The sequence below is a fragment of the Eptatretus burgeri genome, chromosome 16 (genome assembly GCF_056783735.1).
Source record: "Eptatretus burgeri isolate ZD-2024b chromosome 16, Ebu_testis_v1, whole genome shotgun sequence".
NCBI classification, from domain to species: domain Eukaryota; kingdom Metazoa; phylum Chordata; class Myxini; order Myxiniformes; family Myxinidae; genus Eptatretus; species Eptatretus burgeri.
In genome coordinates, this window is record NC_140976.1 from 4,780,939 (window position 1) to 4,804,211 (window position 23,273).

The 23,273-nt window shown below is 41.9% G+C and overlaps 1 protein-coding gene across 2 annotated transcripts in view; it reads left to right on the forward strand.

The window, feature by feature from the left end:
- The window catches only part of LOC147010363 (IgGFc-binding protein-like), a 50,398-nt gene extending 27,550 nt beyond the window's left edge, over positions 1-22,848 (forward strand). Inside the window, exons 20-33 of one of the 2 annotated variants that reach the window (XM_085858865.1) lie at positions 1,735-2,012; positions 4,285-4,484; positions 6,117-6,267; positions 6,516-6,607; positions 6,984-7,121; positions 7,360-7,652; positions 15,099-15,373; positions 15,910-16,109; positions 16,339-16,480; positions 18,504-18,586; positions 20,907-21,168; positions 21,532-21,767; positions 21,911-22,031; positions 22,296-22,848. In XM_085858865.1, coding sequence (XP_085714991.1) covers positions 1,735-2,012; positions 4,285-4,484; positions 6,117-6,267; positions 6,516-6,607; positions 6,984-7,121; positions 7,360-7,652; positions 15,099-15,373; positions 15,910-16,109; positions 16,339-16,480; positions 18,504-18,586; positions 20,907-21,168; positions 21,532-21,767; positions 21,911-22,031; positions 22,296-22,480 — 2,656 coding nt within the window. In that variant the 3' untranslated portion in view covers positions 22,481-22,848. Of the gene's footprint in view, positions 1-1,734; positions 2,013-4,284; positions 4,485-6,116; positions 6,268-6,515; positions 6,608-6,983; positions 7,122-7,359; positions 7,653-15,098; positions 15,374-15,909; positions 16,110-16,338; positions 16,481-16,884; positions 18,587-20,906; positions 21,169-21,531; positions 21,768-21,910; positions 22,032-22,295 lie in introns of those variants that run through there. The other variant, XM_085858866.1, reaches the window with a different exon arrangement.
- Positions 22,849-23,273: the final 425 nt, after the last annotated feature.

The window sequence follows — 23,273 nt, forward strand, 5'->3', positions numbered from 1 at the left end:
ATTAACTACTCTCTGAGTAAAAGTCCCCTACCTTACTACCGTCTTAACTCTTATCTTCTTTACTCTCAGGCTATGAACCCTGGTTCTGTCACTGTCTACTCTGTTGAATAATTCATCTGCACTTATTTTATCTACCTTTCATTATCTTAAACTACTGTAGTGAAATGGTCTGTATTAGTTTACGAAGATAGACATTGAGTTAAAATTGCATCATTTTGAACGTCCTGACGTCATAATCCTTGTGCAAAAATTTCATTTTATTTTGGATCCAAAATAAAAGTTCATTTTTACTTTCCATGAACTGCTTTTCTGATTAGCGCGAGATTTACACGGTGTATTACACTTTAATCATGCACGTGGCAAAAGGACTCACAAGACTTAAAACTAAACAACAGATATAAAATTAAATAAATACTTGCGGTTCCCCATCAAAAATATATGATTAAATTAATTATGCAAGAAACCAAGCAACACCAGAACCCGTCGAAAATCCTCTTCCTCCCATGTGGAGGGTTGGTGATAATCTCTTTGAGTCTGGCTATTTTCCTTAATTAAATGATTTTTACTCGATGTGTGATTAAATGTTTTGGCCTCCCTCATCGTGAGTAACATTCAATCCAAACAAAGCCGATGGAAATCGGATGATGTTTAACGAAATTACCAGAGCAACGGCTTCATGGAGGGGCATTCCGTGCATGCTGACGGCCTTGATTAAACCTTACTAATAATTTTTATTCCACATACGATTACATTTTTTGGTATCTCTCATCATGAGTAACCCTCGATCCAAACATAGCCAATGGAAATCTGACGGAACAAACCCGGGCAGTATTTAATCAGCAGAGGCCTCCAGGCCTGATATCTTAGGCCCAAGATGGCGGTCATATCATTTTGTCTGGGTGCCATGGTGGGCGGAGTCAAATGACAAATGTGGGTGGGGTCCGGCAGCTGTCCAGCCAATGGGTGCACATTTCAAAAAATCGACCCCCACCAAAGACCCCAACAACAACAATAAAAACAACAACAACAACAACAACAACAACAGCAGAAGCAATGCACAGCTCTTGTTGACCTGCCACATGTCACAGGTAAAAACAGGTTTTATGGGTTTGTAGTTTTGCCTTTTTCAAAAATGTTAAATTTGAAGCTGCCTCATCATTCCTTCCATCAACTTCATCGGTGACTGCTTGGAAGCTTGTGATTTCTTTTGGGAAACCTTCTTTTCTTTGTTGCTGACCTTAATGTCTCGTTAATATCATTTTGAATAACGCCAGGTAAAAATCTACAGTGAACCTTCTGAATACCTGCAGCAGAATTATCATTCAGTTTCCACTTCAGATGGGAATCTGAACCGATCTTTACACGTGTTAAGTGAGCTTTCGTGTGGCGAATACGTCTTTTTATCCTCTTATGATTAGTTATCTGCTTTTGCTCAATAGATCCAAGTGCAGTCAGAGCTATTTGCTATATTACTGGCAGTAGGATTCAAAATATTTGCGAGTTTTATAACCTTAGCAGATGAATAATCTTGGATACTGTGACCCAAAAGATTATCTTGCATAAATAACACCAGATTTTCCATGTTGTTATTAAAGATCAAGTTGCCTTGGTCTCATCCTGATTTCATCTTGCACTATCTCTCTCAGATATCATTTTGGGGACATATTAATTTATATTGTTGGAATATGCTCACCCACCCTGATTGTTTTTCTTTCTTTTTTTTTCATCTCCCAGAGGGCAAGATGATAATGGAAGCTTGCCAACGCCTGATCCTAATCTGGAGAACAATGCCAAGGGTCCAGAAGCCTGCGGCATGATGGCCATTGCCGATGGACCGTTTGCTGACTGTCACGGTGCTTTGCCACCTGAGGAGCTAGTCAATGCCTGCGCTTTTGACGTAGCCACATATGGTGGTGCGGATGACGTCCTGTGCGATGCTCTATCTGCATATGAAGAGACATGCCTGTCTCGGGGATTCAATATTACGAGCTGGCGTGGGCCAAGCTTCTGCCGTATGTACATACAACAGTTCATCTCACTTAAACTCTAATTATCCCTTCTGCAACTAAATTGATAAACACTAAATAAAGCTCAACCACCAATCCCCAACCACTGAATAAACCGTAAAATTTATATTGGCAAATAAGTTATCCAAACAACCTGTTACTAGAATGGTTTCATATTTAAGATGCACAAACAAACGGCTTTTTCCATGACACTATTATGAGCAATCTTGTTAACTTCTTGATGATTGGATAACTCTTGCCCTGGCAATGCCATACTCAAAATCTTTTCATTCCCCTTTTCTTATCTTTTCTCTTCCTACGCTACATACATCTGCAGTGACATGGAGTCATAAAGAGTAATGATGTTTTTAGTTGTTGAAATTGCTATCCTTATGGATTTTTTTTGTCTACATTGTCTAGGCTCATGGAGGAGCAAGTGTTTTTTTCATCTCGAATTTCAAAAAAATTATCTTTCATTTCATGAACTTGAGCCGCAGCAACTTTTCCATAACCACTCCTGAGTAAACCACTTGTCCATATTGTGTAAGATGATTATCCTTGTAGTTTAAGCTCAGTAACCTTTTATCTGCATTGTTTGACCCCAGCCCCCCCTCCGCATTAACCCCGTCTCTCCATTGATGTGATTGAGTCTCGTGACCGGATGTCTGGCCCATAACATTTTCCTTCTCTTTTAATTATCTTTTTCAATCTTCAACGACTCAATGAAGAATTTGGCAGGTGAAGGTTGAGAACAGAAAGTTGAGTGGAAATAGTACAGCACATACATTAGAACTCCCAACAGAGCATATTGTTACATTCAAGGGGTAAGGGGCAGAAGCTAGTTTAAGGCCGAAGCACCATATGTGTATTTACGTAGTTTATAGGACTTTGATGTTTTAAGGACACGTGATACTGTGATGTTTGATGTGGCCAAGCTGGGTGGATGGGTCAAGTAATTTTAGGGTCATCAGCATAAGGATGTGTTGTGATGTGTGAAACCGGCTGACAATCAGGTCAGAGTCAGACAGGTCTTGTTCTATTGTTGAAGCACACCTTCCGGCCTCAGACTGGTCTCAAGCTGGCAGGAAAAGTAGGAGTATCAGCTGCTGATATGGGGAGCTGGCTCCACCGCTGCAGCTATCCATCAGAGCTGTGCTGAGGAAGGCGATGGCTGTCATTGGCTGACTGTAGTTGCAAGATTCCTGGTAATGCCCCGAGGGCAAATTGTGACGGCATGGGAGCATTCTACAAAAGCTCATGCCTTGTGCCACAGGATTCATTCTCCCTTGGACTTCATGGCCGGTTTGGGCTTGCCCTCCTGCAATGTCCTCATGGGTATGCCTGCTTCATGCATGCTTCATGCCGGCTCTCCTGCCACTCTTGCCTGCATCTTCCGAGTGCCTCGGTCTTGGACAGCCATAAAACACACTTCCTTTGGCCCAGTTCCATGTGAATGTGTGACTGGGTGCTTGGTGCCAAAGGGTGTAGTTTGCTTGTCTGTTCGGTTGGTGTTTTCTGTTTGTCTTTCATCTGATAATTTGCATGTTGTATGCCCTAAGTCAATATAATTAAATAATTTATTTTCCCTTCAGGCTGCGTGTGCCACATGTTCCTGCCATCTTCCCATGCTGACAATTTGGCTTATTGATAATTCCTTGAGTTATATATTGGGAAATCGCTTAATTATAACTAATGCAGTTTTATGCTGTATTTGGAAGAGGCAATGTAATCCATTCAATGTCACCTAATACAAATTTGTTCTTAAACCAGATATTTGTTGGATTAAAATTCCCGGTGTGTACAGTTTTCGTCTCGAATCACTTGCGGTTCTGGGTGGAGGCCGTACAGATGAGAATATCAGTGAGGAACTTTGGAATCTAACAGGCCATTTCCAACTTTCTTACAATCATGGGTTTGCCTGTTTAGCATTCCCATCTGAACTAATGACTCGTGATTATGCTTGGAACACAGGTACAAATCCCACGTCCCCCTGTTATTTGTCCATTGTTTACTAATGTCCTTGTATTTCACTTTCAAGTACATTGATATCTGCTAATGTATTTGTTCTGCATGTGATTTCTGTACAAGCTTCACCATGAGCCTCAGGTCAACGCAAGTATAAATAATGGCAGGATGATTGACCACAGGCTACAACACTTCCACTTACTTTTGTAGTCATTTAATTTTGCCAAGCTGGAAACAATATGAAAAAGAATGAGAATGTTGGTAAGTAAATAAAATGATTTTGACCGTGACAGTTGATTATGTTTTTATGCAGCTCCTGCCTGCCCAGAAAACAGTGTATTCAAGTCTTGCACCCCACCCTGCCCGGCATCCTGCGGTCCAACTCCGCCAAGTGTCGCCTGCCAGGACCACTGCTTGCCTGGCTGTGAGTGCAACACGGGCTTTGTGTGGAATGGAGACAAATGCATGCTTTCCTCATCTTGTGGCTGCACTCATGGTGGCCAATACTACCAGGTGAGAGGTCACAACTGAACAAACACAGTTGAATATGAGTGGCAAAGTCTGTGCAAATATTAAATGGAAAATCAACAAAATAGCACATATAGTTAAAAAAAAATGCTTTATTATTCCACTAAAGAACATTTGGTGTTGATACAAGTTCAAGCTGCAAGTGGCATGTCGGTTTTTGGTTGTGCTTCTCATCTGATGGTCATTCAAATTGAGAGGTGCTTCAGGAACAACTGAACACGAGGAGCGCAAAGTCACCAACTTACAATCCAACAGAATTTTGGCCACACAAAAATGTGAAAGAGAAAAAAATCGATCATGTATGCAAGGGTCTGTACATATATATATATATATATATATATATATATATATATATATACTTGACTACAAGGTCAAATGAACAGTCGTGCATCGTCATTTAGCGAACAAGAAGCCAAGGGCAAGCACATACAAGGAAATGATGCTGAGGCCTAGATGTCTGTTCATCCTCTAAAGTAGTTGATTGAAGATGATATCAGTGCAAGACAACAGGTAAGCATGTCAGATGGTCTTCACATCCATGGTCAAAAGATATGTAAAATGCACAAGAAAACAGGAATAAACTTCATAACTCACGAAGGGACTTTTCGAACACGCAAGTCAGCCAGCCGATTGACACAGCGTTACACATGATCATTGTATTGTTATTTTGGTTTTTTTCAAAGTTGAAGGCTCCAGTCACGGACTAATTAGTCTTCATCAAGAGAGAGAGAGAGAGAGAGAGAGAGAGAGAGAGAGAGAGAGAGAGAGAGAGAGAGAGAGAGAGAGAGAGAGAGAGAGAGAGAGAGAGAGAGAGAGAGAGAGAGAGAGAGAGAGAGAGAGAGAGAGAGAGAGAGAGAGAGAGAGAGAGAGAGAGAGAGAGAGAGAGAGAGAGAGAGAGAGAGAGAGAGAGAGAGAGAGAGAGAGAGAGAGAGAGAGAGAGAGAGAGAGAGAGAGAGAGAGAGAGAGAGAGAGAGAGAGAGAGAGAGAGAGAGAGAGAGAGAGAGAGAGAGAGAGAGAGAGAGAGAGAGAGAGAGAGAGAGAGAGAGAGAGAGAGAGAGAGAGAGAGAGAGAGAGAGAGAGAGAGAGAGAGAGAGAGAGAGAGAGAGAGAGAGAGAGAGAGAGAGAGAGAGAGAGAGAGAGAGAGAGAGAGAGAGAGAGAGAGAGAGAGAGAGAGAGAGAGAGAGAGAGAGAGAGAGAGAGAGAGAGAGAGAGAGAGAGAGAGAGAGAGAGAGAGAGAGAGAGAGAGAGATATATATATATATATATATATATATATATATATATATATATATATATATATATATATATATATATGGATGAAAAGTGAGGAGTGAAAATGAGTGAGTAAGAACAGTGTATGATGTTTGTTTGCAAGAAAGAAAGATTAAAGCAAGCCCAGTAGTTATACTCGTATTTTGAGTGAGACAGAAAGTAAGACCAGCAATCCTGACACGGAGAGTGTGAGATGGCTCTGGGCATCACTTTAACACTCCTAAGTCATAACGGCAGCACTACCCTGAGCGGTTCCTGTCTACAACCTACTACCAAAAATTAACTTTGGGTTGTAGTGTACTTAATGTCAACCATTTACACGGACCTTCCTGTGACCCTGATCAGGTTGGAGACTCCTTCCTCAGTGCAGACTGTGGACAACACTGTGAATGCAACTTCAACGGAAAGATCACATGCTCATCCGTGCCATGTGATTTGTATTACAACGATTGTAAAGCAGATGATAACGCCATGTTGGCCTGCCTGCCCAAACAAAGTGAGTTAAATCAATTGTCATTAAACTTCACCTTCACAATATTACCTCCAATCCCATACATTCCTCTATCGTCCTCGTCTTTAAACTCATATTTTATTTATTTTCACATTAATTTGGATATAAATTGTACAATCATTGTTTTGTGTTAACTTATGATCCACAACTGCCCCAACCCCCTCCTGCTCCTACCAACATGACTGCACCATGATCCACGAACTGAACTTTATGATCATGCTGGTTTTTCCTAGTGGAATGTGTTGCCTGGGGTGAACCTCATTTTGTGACGTGGGATGGCAGAAAGTTCAACTTCCAGGGTACAAATACCTATGTGATGACGCAGGTGATGATTTTGGTTCTTCCTCCAATTGATTTCTTCATATACTGTGGTTTCTGAGATGCTGTTTCATGATGTCCCTGTACCTCCAACAGATAGAAACAATGAAAGATAAAATATTTGTAACACATCACACACAGGAAATACACTATCCAATCAAAGATCTTGGTGCAATGAGGAAGTGTGTGGGGTTATTGATTTGTAACTGTTTCATTGCTGAGGTGGATAGGACATCAGGTGTGATATTATACCATTCGTTATTCAGATTAAAAGCAAGTATTGTGGTGGATTGGTGCTCTGTTGGTTGTGGCTCTCAAAAAGCGATCCACAGCATCCGTTCCTCAGTTCAATATATCTGTCGTTGTCATTTTGGCCACCGTAGCCTTGCAATAATGGTACTTGGCGAGTGCTTCTCACCAACGAAAACAGATACAACAACTTCAAAGTCTCGTATGCGAAGGAGGTCAAAATGGAGGTGTATGGACATACCGTGTCTCTCATCAAAAGTATCCGATTCATGGTGAGTCCTGCTGTCAAACCTTTCTCCTTCTATCTTAATACCTTCTCTCATACACTCATTCTTAGCCATCCTAAATCAAAGCTTGCTCACTTTTGGTTACTTTTTGAGGTCATTCCATCCATATTTGTTTGTGTGACTGTCACAGTGATGCAGCTGCCACCACTGCTACATTCCTGCTATTATTCGGTTCTGAAAGTGTATCTTGGTTTCTAAATGATGATTGTCTCCTTCTCCACAGTGGGACGGAAGTATGGTAAACATCCCTTTCTCTTGGTCAAATGGGAACGATCGTATTTCGGTGAAATTGTGGGGCATATATCGCCATGTGGAGACAGACTTTGGCCTTGAAATGATGTTTGATGGACATCACTATGTCCGCATCCGTCTCCCATCCACATATAAAGACACCATATGCGGTTTGTGTGGAGACATGGACAAGAATCCCATGAACGACTTTGAAAAACCTGATGGATCTTCAACAAATGACCCAGTAGACTTTGGAAAAAGCTGGAAGGTTGAGGACACGCCGGGGTAAGTCTGGTGTAAAAAAAACAAGCACAAAAAAAAACAAGTCGGAAATTGAGGTGAATGGTACTGATTATGCCTTCACCAACATTAGATGTCAATCTTCTATTATGCTTGATATCAAAGTTCACATGAAAAGTAAAGGTCATGGGATTGAGAGGGAGAGTGTGTATATATGTATGTGTGTATATATATATATATATATATATATATATATATATATATATATATATATATATATATATATATATATATATATATATTGTTGCAGTTCTGAAAACCACATGCCTCGACAGTAATGACACCAAACACAAGTGATCCCCAGACAGTTATTTTGTTAGTATACGTGCAGTTAGACCTTCCCCTCATGTCTAATGGGTTAACGGGACGAAGTGCATTGCGTGGGTCTTATATCTCGGTCTAATTATATCTGTATCTTCATTCCAACCCTTTACTTCAATCCATGATGCAAAGCGAAGCAGGCACAAATGCACGATAACAGACACGCGTGCAGCCCTGTAATAACCTCCACCTCCACAGTACAGGATGCATGTGGCACGCCCTTTCATTCGAATCTGCATCTAATAATTAAATCTGTCTTCTTTTCAACCCTGATTTACATCTAACCATTTCCTTCAATCCAAATATATATATATATATATATATATATATATATATATATATATATATATATATATATATATATATATATATATATATATATATATATATATATGCACGAGGTCCATCCAAAAAGTAATGGGACTGACTTCACAGAAATTTTATTCTGAAAAATTATATTGAAATCACAGCTTGTCCCCTTAAAAAGTTTCCCTCCAGTCTCACACACTTGTCCATCCTCTTCTTCCATGCTTCGATGCACTCCCGGAAGGCTTCTTCTGCAATCCTCCGGCGCTTCCTTCATCACGGCCCTTTTTATGGCCTCCACATCAGGAAATCGGGTCCCCTTGATCACCCCCTTGAGCTTGGAGAATAGGAAAAATATCACAAGAGGCCAAGTCTGGCGAATACTGGGGTTTCTCCAGAGTTGGCACGTTCCTCTCTGCCAGAAACTGTCGGATGCACAGGGCACTGTGAGCAGGGGCGTTGTCATGGTGGAGCACCCAGATGTTGTTCTCCCACAGATCCCTCCTCTTGTCCCGGACTGATCTCATGAGGCGCCAGAGGATCTCCTTGTACACGTATTGATTCACTGTTTGACCCTGTGGTAGAAACTCGAAGTGGATGATGCCCTTGATGTCAAAAACCGCGATTAGTGTCACCTTCACCTTCAACTTCGACATCCTTGCTTTCTTTGGTCTTGGTAATGCCGGACTTTCCCACTGATGACTCTGCCATTTGGTCTCGGGATCGTATTCGAATATCCACGATTCATCACCAGTAATGACTCTCCCAAGCAGGTCTGGATTGTCCTCGAGGCGTTCGATAATGTCTTGACAGACAGTGACTCTTTGCTGTTTCTGGTCCTTGGGCAACAGCTTGGGGATCATCTTTGTGCACACCTTGCACATTTCGAGATTTTCAGTGATGCTCCAGACAGTGTCCTTGTTGATGGAAAGTTCCTCAGCAATCATCCACACCATGAGTCAATGATCTGCGTGCTCCATCTGCTTCACATGCTCGATGTTGTCCGCCGTTCTGCTCGTTGAAGGTTTTCCAGACCATGGATTGTCTTCAACGTCTTCCTGTCCCTCTTTGAACCTCTTGTGCCATTCAATTGCACTTGTACGTGACATCGTTTCTTCCCCGTAGACTTGCTGCAGCATTGCGAAGGATTCGGAAGGTGTTTTGCCAAGCTTGGCAAGAAACTTCAGGTTGACTCTCTGCTCACGACTCATAGCGCGACGACTCGGACTAGACAACGTGTAAAGCACGAGTTGTAAAAAAAAAATCTCACAATGAGTGCAGTCAACCATCACCAATCATATATATTGCTGGAATGTTGCGAAAGACTGTGATGCAACCCATTCATTCAAGTTGTGTCAGTGGAGCACACAGCAGGCTCAGTCCCGTTAATTTTTAGACGGACGTATATATATATATATATATATATATATATATATATATATATATATATATATATATATATATATATATATATATATATATATATATATATATATATATATATATATACTATATAAATGGCAGTCCTTCTGTCTGTGTCTGTCTGTCTGTCTGTCTGTTTTTTTGTGACGAATAAGCTCCTAGACCAGTGAACCGATCTTGATGAAACTTTACACATGTATAGAAATAACATTCAGCTCCAGGATGCGCTAAGTGGCTCTCCATAAAAATGAAAAAAATATATTAAAAAATATATATATATATAAATAAAAGAAATAAAAATTCCATTAGAAAAAAAAATGGCTTTCGAATAGTGTGCCGGCGTATTAATCATAACAAAAGGCTTCATGGTTAAAAACGCTGGGGTTTTTTGAAATACAAAATGTTCGTATTCGTTGACTTTTTAAACATACACATTGTCCTCCTGTTATTTGAATTCTCGAACTGCACGCGCATGGCAACAGCTAACTGCTGATAGATCTGCTCATGAAAGAGCCAGGCAAGCGGAGTCAGCTGCAGAGAGAGAGAGAGAGAGAGAGAGAGAGAGAGAGAGAGAGAGAGAGAGAGAGAGAGAGAGAGAGAGAGAGAGAGAGAGAGAGAGAGAGAGAGAGTCGTCTTACTGCTGATATATCTGCTCATCTACTATATAAATGGCAGTCCTTCTGTCTGTGTCTGTCTGTCTGTTTGTTTGTAACCAATAAGCTCCTAGACCAGTGAACCGATCTTGATGAAACTTTACACACATATAGACCTAACATTCAGCTCCAGGATGCGCTAAGTGGCTTTCCATAAAAATGAAAAAATATATTTAAAAAAAAAAATGGTTTTCGAATAGTGCGCCGGCATATTAATCATAACAAAAGGCTTCATGGTTAAAAACGCTAGAGTTTTTTGAAATACAAAATGTTCGTTTTCGTTGACTTTTGAAACATACACATTCTCCTCCTATTATTTGAATTCTCAAACTGCACGCGCAAGGCAACAGCTAACTGCTGATAGATCTGCTCATGAAAGAGCCAGGCAAGCGGAGTCAGCTGCAGAGAGAGAGAGAGAGAGAGAGAGAGAGAGAGAGAGAGTGGTCTTACTGCTGATATATCTGCTCATCTACTATATAAATGGCAGTCCTTCTGTCTGTGTCTGTCTGTCTGTTTGTTTGTCACCAATAAGCTCCTAGACCAGTGAACCGATCTTGATGAAACTTTACACACATATAGACCTAGCATTCAGCTCCAGGATGCGCTAAGTGGCTTTCCATAAAAATGAAAAAATATATTTAAAAAAAAAATGGTTTTCGAATAGTGCGCCGGCATATTAATCATAACAAAAGGCTTCATGGTTAAAAACGCTAGAGTTTTTTGAAATACAAAATGTTCGTTTTCGTTGACTTTTGAAACATACACATTCTCCTCCTATTATTTGAATTCTCAAACTGCACGCGCAAGGCAACAGCTAACTGCTGATAGATCTGCTCATGAAAGAGCCAGGCAAGCGGAGTCAGCTGGAGAGAGAGAGAGAGAGAGAGAGAGAGAGAGAGAGAGAGAGAGAGAGAGAGAGAGAGAGAGAGAGAGAGAGAGAGAGAGAGAGAGAGAGAGAGAGAGAGAGAGAGACAGAGACAGAGAGAGAGAGAGAGAGAGAGAGAGAGAGAGAGAGAGAGAGAGAGAGAGAGAGAGAGAGAGAGAGAGAGAGAGAGAGAGAGAGAGAGAGAGAGAGAGAGAGAGAGAGAGAGAGAGAGAGAGAGGTAGAGAGAGAGAGAGAGAGAGAGAGAGAGAGAGAGAGAGAGAGAGAGAGAGAGAGAGAGAGAGAGAGAGAGAGAGAGAGAGAGAGAGAGAGAGAGAGAGACAGAGAGAGAGAGAGAGAGAGAGAGAGAGAGAGAGAGAGAGAGAGAGGTAGAGAGAGAGAGAGAGAGAGGTAGAGAGAGAGAGAGAGAGAGGTAGAGAGAGGTAGAGAGAGAGAGAGAGAGAGGTAGAGAGAGGTAGAGAGAGGTAGAGAGGGGTAGAGAGAGGAAGAGAGAGGTAGAGAGAGGTAGAGAGAGGTAGAGAGAGGTAGAGAGAGGTAGAGAGAGGTAGAGGGAGGTCGAGAGAGGTAGAGAGAGATAGAGAGTAGTAGAGAGAGGTAGAGAGAGGTGGAGAGAGGTAGAGAGAGGTAGAGAGAGGTAGAGAGAGGTAGAGAGAGGTAGAGAGAGGTAGAGAGAGGTAGAGAGAGAGAGAGGTAGAGAGAGAGAGAGAGAGAGAGACAGAGAGAGAGAGAGAGAGAGACAGAGAGAGAGAGAGAGAGAGAGAGAGAGAGAGAGAGAGAGAGAGAGAGAGAGAGAGAGAGAGAGAGAGAGAGTCGCCTAACTGCAAATAGAGCGTCACACCGACGGGCGAGAGAAGCACAAAACTCACATTCCAGCTTTCTAGGTCCGGGTTTTGGCAGGACATCGACAGTTGCCACTGCTGCTAGAAACATTGAGTGGCTCAAGGCCCCCTTCAACTATGACCTCTCTGAGGATTACAGCAGCATAAAGCCTTCCTTCCATAAATCTGAGGAATAAAAGAAGCCTTCCCAATTTTCTCCATACAACTAATGCCTGTCGAACCAGCGTGAGGAAAATAGGGCAAATTTCCTGGGTATTCCCGGGTACTTCAGCTAGTTTATATATACGAGTATACATACATACGTGTGTGTGTATATATATGTGTGTTTGTGTGTATATATATATATATATTTATATATATATGTATATACATTTATTTATATATACGAGTATACATGCATACGGGTTGTGGAGGCATAAACAATTCCGTTCACTCATTTTCATGGAAGTCATGTTTGTTAAGAATTACGGAATTGAAGAAGGAATTATTATTACAGAAGGTATCACTGTTTCTCACCTCTCCTTCCCAAACAAGCTCTTATGTCTTTTATATCGAGAGAACAAATGGAGGAGTAAAACATACGTGAGACAGAACTCCTCATCGTCAATACTACCATTCTTCATGGTCTTGACAAATAATGTTTTCATGGCTTCCGTGCTTACTTCTGCAGGTCCGTTAGATCTCAATTAGTATAGTGATTATAGGTGATGAGTTACACCTCAACTGTCAAGGAATTTGACAAATTCTCATGAAACAAATTGTAGTCCACCATCAGTGTGCAATGTTACAGGATAAGATCGATTAACAAACTACGTAAAGCGTGAATGAGCAACCATGTCATGACCTGCATGTTAAATAGGTGTACATACACAGGGTCGGCGAGACAAGTGGTCTGTGTACGCAAGATGACCAAAGCCAGCGTGCAGTGATCAAGGCCAGTGTGAAATGATCAAAGCTCGTGTGCATGAATAAATCAGCAGATACATCCTTAAACACATGCATCGGTGATGTATCCCTCATCAGAAGTTCCCTTTGCTGTGAAGGTTGCCTTTCTTGGCAAGTGGTGTGAGAATGGGTGATGTTGACGAAGTTTTTGTTTAAGCTCGGCCAACGCATGCGCTGACGAGCCCATGGTTGTGTAAGTTTGATTGCCTGGTATGAAGCGTGTCATCTCTATGGCTGCAACAGGCACAACAATGTGTGCTCCGTACAAAACGATACCGATGTCTGCCGATAGATCATTGTGAATACCATAGAATGCCTTGACATGAGGGTCAAAGGCTACTTTGTTCGAGGGGAGACTATTGGTGATAGTTTTGACGAGATGACGACAGGTAACGCCATTGCAAGCAATATCCTATGGCTTCTTGAGGATGGGATCCTGAAACGGGTTCCCTGATGGGTGATCTTCGAATTGCAGCGTAAAAGTAGCAACAATGTGATGAATGGAAAGTCCGTCTCGTAGTATATCCTGAGGCAGTGGCTCATCCACTGGATGATGTGAAAATGCATCCAGAAGCGAGTGTTCTACACTTTTCCAGCAGTTGATGCGAAACTTATGCAGCATCCGTTTTTACACAATACCCTGGAGGCGAGTGTTCTTGATGGCATCCAATGCATACGAGTTGAGGATAGTCACTACAGGCCCATGTTCCACAACGAGGTCGAATGACGAGAATCCCACGAGTTACTGACTGCTTACACTTAGACATGCCATGGCCCAAGTCACAGCCAATGCTTCCAGTTAGATCATAGCATACTTGGGATCCCGTGTCCAAAATGTGACGTGATCTACACTGAAGCAGTCTATAACAATCATTGTGTAGCTGCAGCCGAGCAAAACCAGAGGGTGTATAGCTGTGATGCATCTGTTTTAAGCTTGGTGGGTAACTTTGGATCAAATTGGGCCATGATCGGTGATCGGTGGTGACATGAGAATATTTTTTGATGTTGAACGCCTTGGTGTGATCAGCAGTCTTTTCAAAAACGGATTCCCTCTTGAGCAGTCCATGTAGTGGTTCTGATGTACATTTTTAATGCAGAGACAAGGCTTTTTGTTTAAGCTTGGCCAATGCACGAGGAGGTGGGACAGAATGGATCAGGACGCGTTAGAACAAAACAAACAGCAGAAAGAGAGAGGGAAACACAACAGTGGGTTTGAGGAACGAAATAGTGACTTTGAAGATAATGGCATCTAACTGATTACATATAAAATTAGATCAACCCACCCTCCCCCCCCCCAAAAAAAAAGAACAAAAAAAACAAATAGGCCTTTGGCCCAGCTTTAATATCAGACATGTCTTGAGGATGTGAGCTCTCGAGAAATTGGAAGATCTCACATTCATGATGTAAACCCTAAACACATGACTTGAAACAGACCATGAAGGACCATCCCTTAATGGGAAGATCTGCAGGATAAATAAGGACCATTTTTACTCCAGTTTATACAGCCTCTGTTACAACTTGTTGATAACTTGAAACATTTGCTTACGAGAGGTGTTTGACAATGCTTGCAGGCACCATTTGGCACCTATACCAAGTTGTCCTGAAGGTAATGGAGGTGGGCCCTCTCTTTCATGTCCCTTCCCATGAGATAGGCACTCTGACTGGCCAACATGGACCTCGTACTAATAGGATATCAACACAAATGGAAAGGAAAAATGCCATTTGTTTTGATTTTATTTTTCCAGAAATTTTCAGCTCATAGGGTGGGTGCAAACTCAGAAAGACATCAGAAATAGTTTAAGGTAACGTTAAAACCAAATTATTTTGTCGTTAAACAGAATTGAAAGAATGTCAGTATTTTAAACGAGTGCCTTCATAAGGAGAATTCCTTCAATTGGCAACATGTAAAATCGAGATGTAGTCATCACACACCTTTTGAACAAGTCTCCTTTTCTACTGCATCATAGACTTGTCACCGGCTCAAAGCAACGGTAAAGATGACTTTGGAAACGTTTGTCAAAACCCAAACTTGTTTTGACTTGAAACCTCAACCTTTGCACAGAGGAAATGATGGCAGTGGAGCTGGAAGCCCAGATCCTGACGACACGGCGGAGGCTGAGGAAGGAGACAAATGCGGACAACTGCTCGACTCAACCGGTCCTTTTGCTCAGTGCGTTTCTACAATGGACCCAGTCCTGATGGTGAAAGACTGTGCCTTCGAAATGGCCATGCGAAACATATCTCAGGAAGCATTGTGTGATTCCCTGACAGTTTATCACGACAGCTGTGTGGCCGCCGGTGTGAAGATGCCACAATGGCGTCAAACCAATTTCTGCCGTGAGTCTTCAATATAATTCTGTTACAATTGTACTTCTCGTCAACGACTCGGCCAACAGTCAATCCAAACTGTCATTCATTTCCTTGTATTTATTTATTACATAATGCCAGAAGAACAATTTGGACAGATCATCCCTTCATCTTAACCGGTCTTCTATTCATTCATCTTCCCGTCTCGGGTTAACATTCACACATCCCTTTGTCTTCATTCTCACTTCTTTATCTTCATTTTCTTTCAACTTTTCATTTCCATCATTCTTTCTTGTGGTCCCATCATTCATGCCAGATGAACAAAATCAATACTTCGTGTATATCCACTTGAACACCATATTCATATATACTTTCCACCGAGTTCCACCGACTATCCCAAAGTTCCGAAATTTAATTATTTCATGCTAATACGGCTTAAAGCTTTGGGATCTCGTGTTAAAAAAAAAACTCTTTTAGATGACTGTTCATGTCAATGCACTGTGGGTTTCTCTCTGTCTCCCTGTGTCTCTCTCTCCTTCCCTGTCACTTATATTTTCTCTCTTCAGCTCTCCAGTGCCCAAGCTACAGCTCATTCAGTCCATGCGTCCCAACTGTCTCTCCTTGCTGCTTAAATCCTCAACCTGCTGGTTCTGCTCCTTCCCTCTGCCTGGAGGGCTGTGTGTGTGATGTGGGCTACGTCTTCGATGGAGAAGACTGTGTGGCAATGAATTTGTGTGGCTGTACTTACCAGAATCACTATTATACGGTACGTTGACTCTCGGTAAACCAATACTTTCCAGGAAGACTTACTACCAAATGACGCACAAAACTCACAAAAACATTCCTGAACATGCAAAATATATAATTTGGTGTCACGTTTATTTCCAACATTACAATTATGATGATCGGTGTTGTTCTTATTCACAATTTTTTTTTAATTCAAGTTCAGACATCAGTGCTTTGTGTGCTCATTGTGGCAATGTCTGTGTGTGCAGCTCGGAGAATCCTTCTTGCAGAATTCGTGCAGTATGCGGTGCGAGTGCATGCATGGAGGAGTTCAATGCAACAACTACACATGTGCACAAGGCACCACCTGCAAAACTATTGGAGGAATTTCTGAGTGCAGAAATCTCACAGGTGCTTACAGGATGGAGATGAGTATATAAGAAGGTGTTGCACTGAAATAATGACTATAGATTGAGGGGGGTACCCGACATACGATGCTCAATCCCCAAAAGCATTGCGATCCTCCAACACAGAGGCCTCAGCCTGTCGACTCTGTCAAACAGACAAAGATTATGTGGTCAACATCAGTTAAACATAAAACGGAGCCGCCTTTCCAGATTTCGGGCTTATTTGCCCTCATCAGGACGGCATACCAATAAATATCTAACCAACGATGACCACATTCGTCGTTTCAACATCAGACGCACCTCCTGACTGTTGTGGTGAGCATCGCCGCGGATTATGTCTCACACGGTAAAACCGCATAATCCGTAATGAACAACCGTCCATCTGCCACCCAGACAATTGTTCCCGCTAATGCAAGCCATTCAATCAGAAGGCACTGCATCGGACCAATAAAGGAAATGACAACCGAGAAAGATTGGAAATAACAACAAACAATTATTTATGACAAACACACAAGCAAGCAATCATTTAAAAGCAATAATTTACGTATAAGCAAGAAAGCAAAAATGCACATCAGAGCAGATTTAACCATAACACGTATTCTTCTTCACTCTTACTTACACAATTGACTTGGCAATCATTCACTCAGGGGTGAAGAATAAAATAAAGACTTGAAAATAAAATAAAAGTAATGTATGGAGAAAAGGAAAGCAGTATTTCCTTGTCTCCTTCACCTAACACAAATATACAAGAGAATGCTGAGGAAAATGGATGGGGAAGATGGGCAGTCATGAACATACATGTGAGATTACCCAATGGGCCAATGGCCACAGTCAGGTCAATGTGCCCAATCAAGCAATGCGTGAATGGGGGGGGGGGGATAAGGAGAGGGGCCCCGCATGACTGAGGGATGACTGAACGGCTGAGGGGCCGAAGGCAAGACTAATGGGGTGAAGGAGGGATTTTCATAAGGATGTTTGATGAAGGGAAGTGGAGAGCTTGCTGTCAAACCTTGACTCAGATTTTGCAACCAGTCCAGAGAGCATCAGCCCACATGTTCTTAAAACCTGCTCTGCTGCTCGTGCTCACCCTCTCTCTGTTCTATTCACCCTCTTATTTGCTCAAGGTCATCTGCCATCTGCTTGGAAATCAGCAAACATCACTGCCCTGCATAAAAAAGGTGCAAAAACAGATCCTTGCAACTACAGACCAATCAGCCTTCTCCCAATTATCAGCAAGATTATGGAATCCATCATCGCTTCAGACATCAAATCCTTCCTCTTCTCCAATGGCCTGATTTCTGATCATCAATTTGGTTTCAGACCAGGTCACTCTACCCTGGATAAGCTGCTTCTGCTCTCCCAACAATGGATGGAGGTCCTCAATGCCGGACATAAAATCAGAACCATATCCCTAGACATATCACATGCCATCAATACGGTCTGGCACCCTGCCCTGCTCACCGAACTCTCTTCCTATGGTATCCAAGGACATCGCCACTCATGGCTCGCAGACTTCCTCTCCTGTCGCAGTCAACGTGTCGCCATAAATGGAGTTCTCTCATTCCCTCTTCCTGTCTGTTAATGGGATATTCATCACAGCCTTTTTAGATGCTGAACTCCAAATAATATACAGCACACGAAGAGGAATATCAAAATAAATAAATAAATTCTCACCCCCCCATCCCCCACCTACTTTTGTTCACACTGTCTGGGATACATATTCGGCGTTGGACCAAGAAACAAAGTCTCCTCATTCATGTATGTGCAGCACGTTTGTGTGTGTGTGTGTGTGTGTGTGTGTGTGTGTGTGTGTGTGTGTGTGTGTGTGTGTGTGTGTGTGTGTGTGTGTGTGTGTGTGTGTGTGTGTGTGTGTGTGTGTGTGTGTGTGTGTGTGTGTGTGTGTGTATATATAGCTATATACGCATTGGCTCCATTATATTAAGACAACATGTAGATTGTCTTTTTTCTGTCGAAAGCCTTAATTTAACTTGATCTCGATACACCTGTCACATTTGTTTCCTGTGCAGAATGCAAGCCACTCAGCTATTCGTACAGTCCCAAAGACTTCAACGGTGATGTGATCACCTGGTCAATTACCTTCAACAATGAAGTAAGCCAAGGATTTCCATGTGGTACTGTAATGTGATGACTGACAATTTGACTATGGATGACAATCCACACCTGTACAATGCAGAGTTTTCTGTCCCTCTCCCTCCCATTTCCCTCCCACACCCCCACCCCCACCATACTCCACTTAGTTCCAAAAAAATAAAAGTTGTTGTGAAGTCCATTATGTTACTCACTTGGATTCGCAAGTGAATTCAATGTAATGAGTGAACTGTAACAAATGCATTCAGAAGAAATGTTCTTCACAAGGCCATGACCTTTTATCATCTATATTTGTTTTTTAAAATTGTTTCGGAACATATTTAAAATCATATTCTCCTCCATTTGAAATTCCAACAATTTCATTCAATCAACTAGAGGGGGAGCACTCGGGAGAGTGCAAAACTTCCGCCGCCAATACTGCTGGGTCAATCAAGTGAACCTTATATCTTATTCATTAAATATGTCAACAGTGCTGACAGTTATAGTTCTTTTCTTCAACATTTTTTTTTTTGGGGGGGGGGGTTGGAAATCACTGAAAACATGTAGAAATGCAAAAAAAAACTTTTTTTCTCTAACAAGTTTTTGGGGGGGGGCGGAGGGGGGTTGGAAATCACAAAACATGTAGAAATGCAAAAAAAAATTCTCTAACAATTTTGGGGGGGGGTTAACAATTTTTTTGGGGGGGGTTGGAAATCACTTAAAACATGTATAAATGCAAAAAAAAAATTCTTTTTCTCTAACAATTTTTTTTTGGGGGGGGGGGACCAAGTCCAAAATTTAATGGCATGATCCTTGGACCATACCTAACCTCCCACCAAGTTTCGTCGAAATCCGTCGAGGAGTTTTTCCGTAATACTGTTCACAAACAAACAAACAAACAAACAGAAAGGGGTGAAAACAGTAACCTCCATCCATCTTCGAAGATGGCGGAGGTTAAAAATCTCTCTTGATCGACTCAATGTTCACATTTATCCGACAACCATTTTTCTGAAAATGTTTTGCCATTTGTGTCTGATGACCAAGGATTAAGGATGATCAATGTGAGATAGCACCAACGTGTTGGTGGAGGGCTTAGTGCATGATCCCAATATATAATGGACTACAAAGAGAAGCACAATTAGCATTATGCCAGAGAAAACAATAACCTCAAGTGGTGCATTGTATTGTCACAGTTTAAAAAAAAGCAAGTCTGGAGGTCGATGGTTCAAACCCCGGTCGAGTCATACTAAAGACTTTAAAAATAGTAAATGCTGCTTCCATGCTTGACGTTCAGCATATTAAAATGATAGAGCACGAACAAACATCCGTAAGTTGGTAAAGACATAAAAGAGCATGGACAAACAAACAACCATCAAGGATATGGGTCTAATGGCCTTCTCCAGCATTGAGGTTCTTTGAAATGGAACTCGTAACCTTCGTTATGAATTCCTCAGTTTCACTAGTACAAGACACCACTCAAAATGAAACGAAACCACGAGAGCTGAATTAGTGTATTTACACTGCAAATTCAAGATTATTGGAATCTCTCACTATGAAGCTGAGTCTTTGGGTCTCTCACCTTCCCATTGCAGATAGGTTGATGGTCTGTCTTATACACCTACATTCTGGTCTTGCACTCTTTGCTCTTTCCGTGCTTTGACCACCCCCCCCCTTTTTGCAGGACACACAAGGTCTGCCAACAACCCCCTTTTCTCCCACCTGTGGAATCAACTTTCCACATTCTCTTCAATCTCATTCTTCCTTCCAGCTTTTCAAGACAGTTGTTCACCACCAACTCAGATCATCCCCTATTCAAACCATGATCTTTCCTACCCCCATTAACTTCCCCCAAGCCCATCTCTTTCCAACTTTCCTGTTTTCCTTCCTATTTACTTCTCCATCCATCTTGTTCACCCCTGTGTCCTCCCCTCGTCCTCATACTTCCCCACATATCTTCTCTTCAAAGTCGTTCTCTGTTTTGTCCCTCAACCCCGGTGTGGTGTGTGTTTTCCCCTCCATTCCTGTTGTTCGTTTTGTTCTGTTGTATCCTGATCTGCTCTATGTTCTAGCTCTTCCACAAACCTCTACTCTGTATTTAAATTTTAAAAAGGCTCAACACAAAGGATGTCCGAGGTGTGCATTCAAAGAGTAGGACAGGAAGATGGTTGATAAAACAAAGTATACGTTTGACACTTTTGTTGTATTTTTCTGATGGTTGTTTTCGTCACTCAAACGTTAAAAATAGTAATTTATTTCTCATCACATTAATGATAGTGTCAAGTCAAGAAACAAAGCAATTTCAGTAACTGTACCTCCTTCACGTTTACCCTCCCCGTCCTTAGCTTCGTCCCAACTCTATGTCAGGATTTATCAGGTTTTGGGAAACTCGCTCATCACGTCTCATTACCAAAGTCGCTGCATCCTCAACAGACATCCAGGGTGACCTCGTGACCCTTTCCTTCAGTCTTCCCCGTCGTACCTTGCCCAGTGGACAGCAAGTTCACATCACAGTGGATGATGGAATAGCTGAGTCTACGAGCGGACTCACATGTGAGGGATACGACTTCACGGCCGAGCCATTCACCATTCCACGAACAGCCTACGGTATGTCCACCATTGCACAAACCGAATAAATTATTCATTATAATGCACATCATCATGGAGGGGACTTCCCAGTAATAACTATAGTTATAACTGGGAAGTAACCACAAACACGAAGCAAAAAATATAGTTCTGGGCCTTCCACAGTGGCAAGTGTTTTAAGGAATACCGGGTCAAACTCAATCTTTCAGTTCCCCATCTCCCCTCTTTCCGTATTCTTCATTTTCACTGAAGGAATCACACAGGAACATGTCCTGTTTCTTACATGAAAGATTCCCAACTCATAAAACATAAACTTTTGTACATGTTGAGTTCTAGCCCAAAGCTTGACATCTCATTTCACCCCTTAACCTTTATCCATTGCAGCTGAATGCCATGCCAGTGGTGATCCACATTTCAAAAACTTTCAAAACTACCATTTCACATCCAATGGCACCGGAACGCGGATTCTGGTGGCACACTGCCCGGCTGACCAACAACATGCCTGGGAGGTGTTAATATACATAGAAACTGAACCCGATTCCTTTGTCTCATCCACCACCCGAGCTGACATCATGGTTTATGGCAAGGTCATCAGTTTCATCCATCATAAGGGCACTGAGGTACTGATGGGATTTTACCCTAGAGTAGATAGTGATATACGTTAACGACATTAATTTTTACATTAATTTTTCCCCTCTATTTCCCCACTTCCAAGTATCCTCAGCAATGATGGAAATATTAAATTTGATTTCTCCATTTTCAGGTTGATGGAGTTCCTGTTGAGCTGCCATATTATGACCCAAGTGGCGACTTCCACATCTTATATGAAAATTATCCTGTTTCTGTGCTGCACACCAAGGATTATTTCACCGTCAAATATAACGGTACCTGACACTCACAACTCAATATCTTCATATTAAAGTCCAATCTTACCAAAGCTGATCACTTCAACTGGAACATGAACCCATAAATCCAATAGGGATCATTAAAAACCCAATTCCATCCCAAATAGAAGTGTGGGACAGGAATGGAATGTTAAGAATCGATAACATTGCTGATAAAACAATCGATTAAAACACACTCACGTTCCCACACCCCAACCTGACTTCACTCTGCACCCTAATCCCATGTGCTCTCGTTCTCCCCAGGCTGGCGACGCGTGCAGGTTGAGCTGGAGAGTGAGGAACTTTATTATGGACATATGTGCGGACTATGTGGGAGTTACGATGGAACCCAAGGAGGAAACACTCGACTTCCAGACGGCTCTGTAACATCTGACATCGACACCTTCTTTCAGGCCTGGGCTCGCAACTGGGCTTCAATCGCCCCATAAGCTCGCCCATGCTTGCTTAGCTTAACAATCAGTAAACTGAGGGATGTTTAATTTTTCACAATGTTCAATAATCATCCCTGAACATGTAATCAGATCACTCAATTCCACACTACAAGTATAATATTCAATCACATTCCATCATTCATGGGTTTCTTCATCACTTCACCTTTGTGACACATTCATGTTTCACTTTCTCTTCTTATTTTAATTGTACTGTATGGTGTTTAATCTTCATTTGGTGAAACGATAAAAAAAATTTGTTTTCTCAAGTTTGCTTGTGCTTATATTGGTGGTGTATTGTGTTTGGAACATGTTTAACTTTTAGAATGTGGACAAGTAACGGAAAAATAAACTGGTTCATGCTGTTCCATGAAGTGTTTCTGGTTTATCTGTGTGTGGAAGAACTATCGCAGTTGTCTGTCCTGTCCGCCGGATCCTTCTTGGCTTCATCTTGTACACTTACGAGACCGAGCATTATTTATCAGCCAAAGATCTATCCCAGGAACCTGTGATGACCCGCTCCCGCTCAGACAACGAGCAGTCCTAGTTCCGCCATCTTGACGACCTCTGACCTACCTAGTCCAAGTCCGTCAGGCACACAACTCCCTTCACCTTCAACCTTTCACGGCGTCACCAAACACGATACATTTTCTTTCATTTGAATTCACATTGACGAAACTAGAACATTTAAAAAGTGATTTGTACTTTAGTTTCTCATAAAACTGCAGCAAAATCTTTTCAGGGCCGATTAGTTCCTGTGCTTGGAATCCATCATGAAGTTGCCACGGGACGG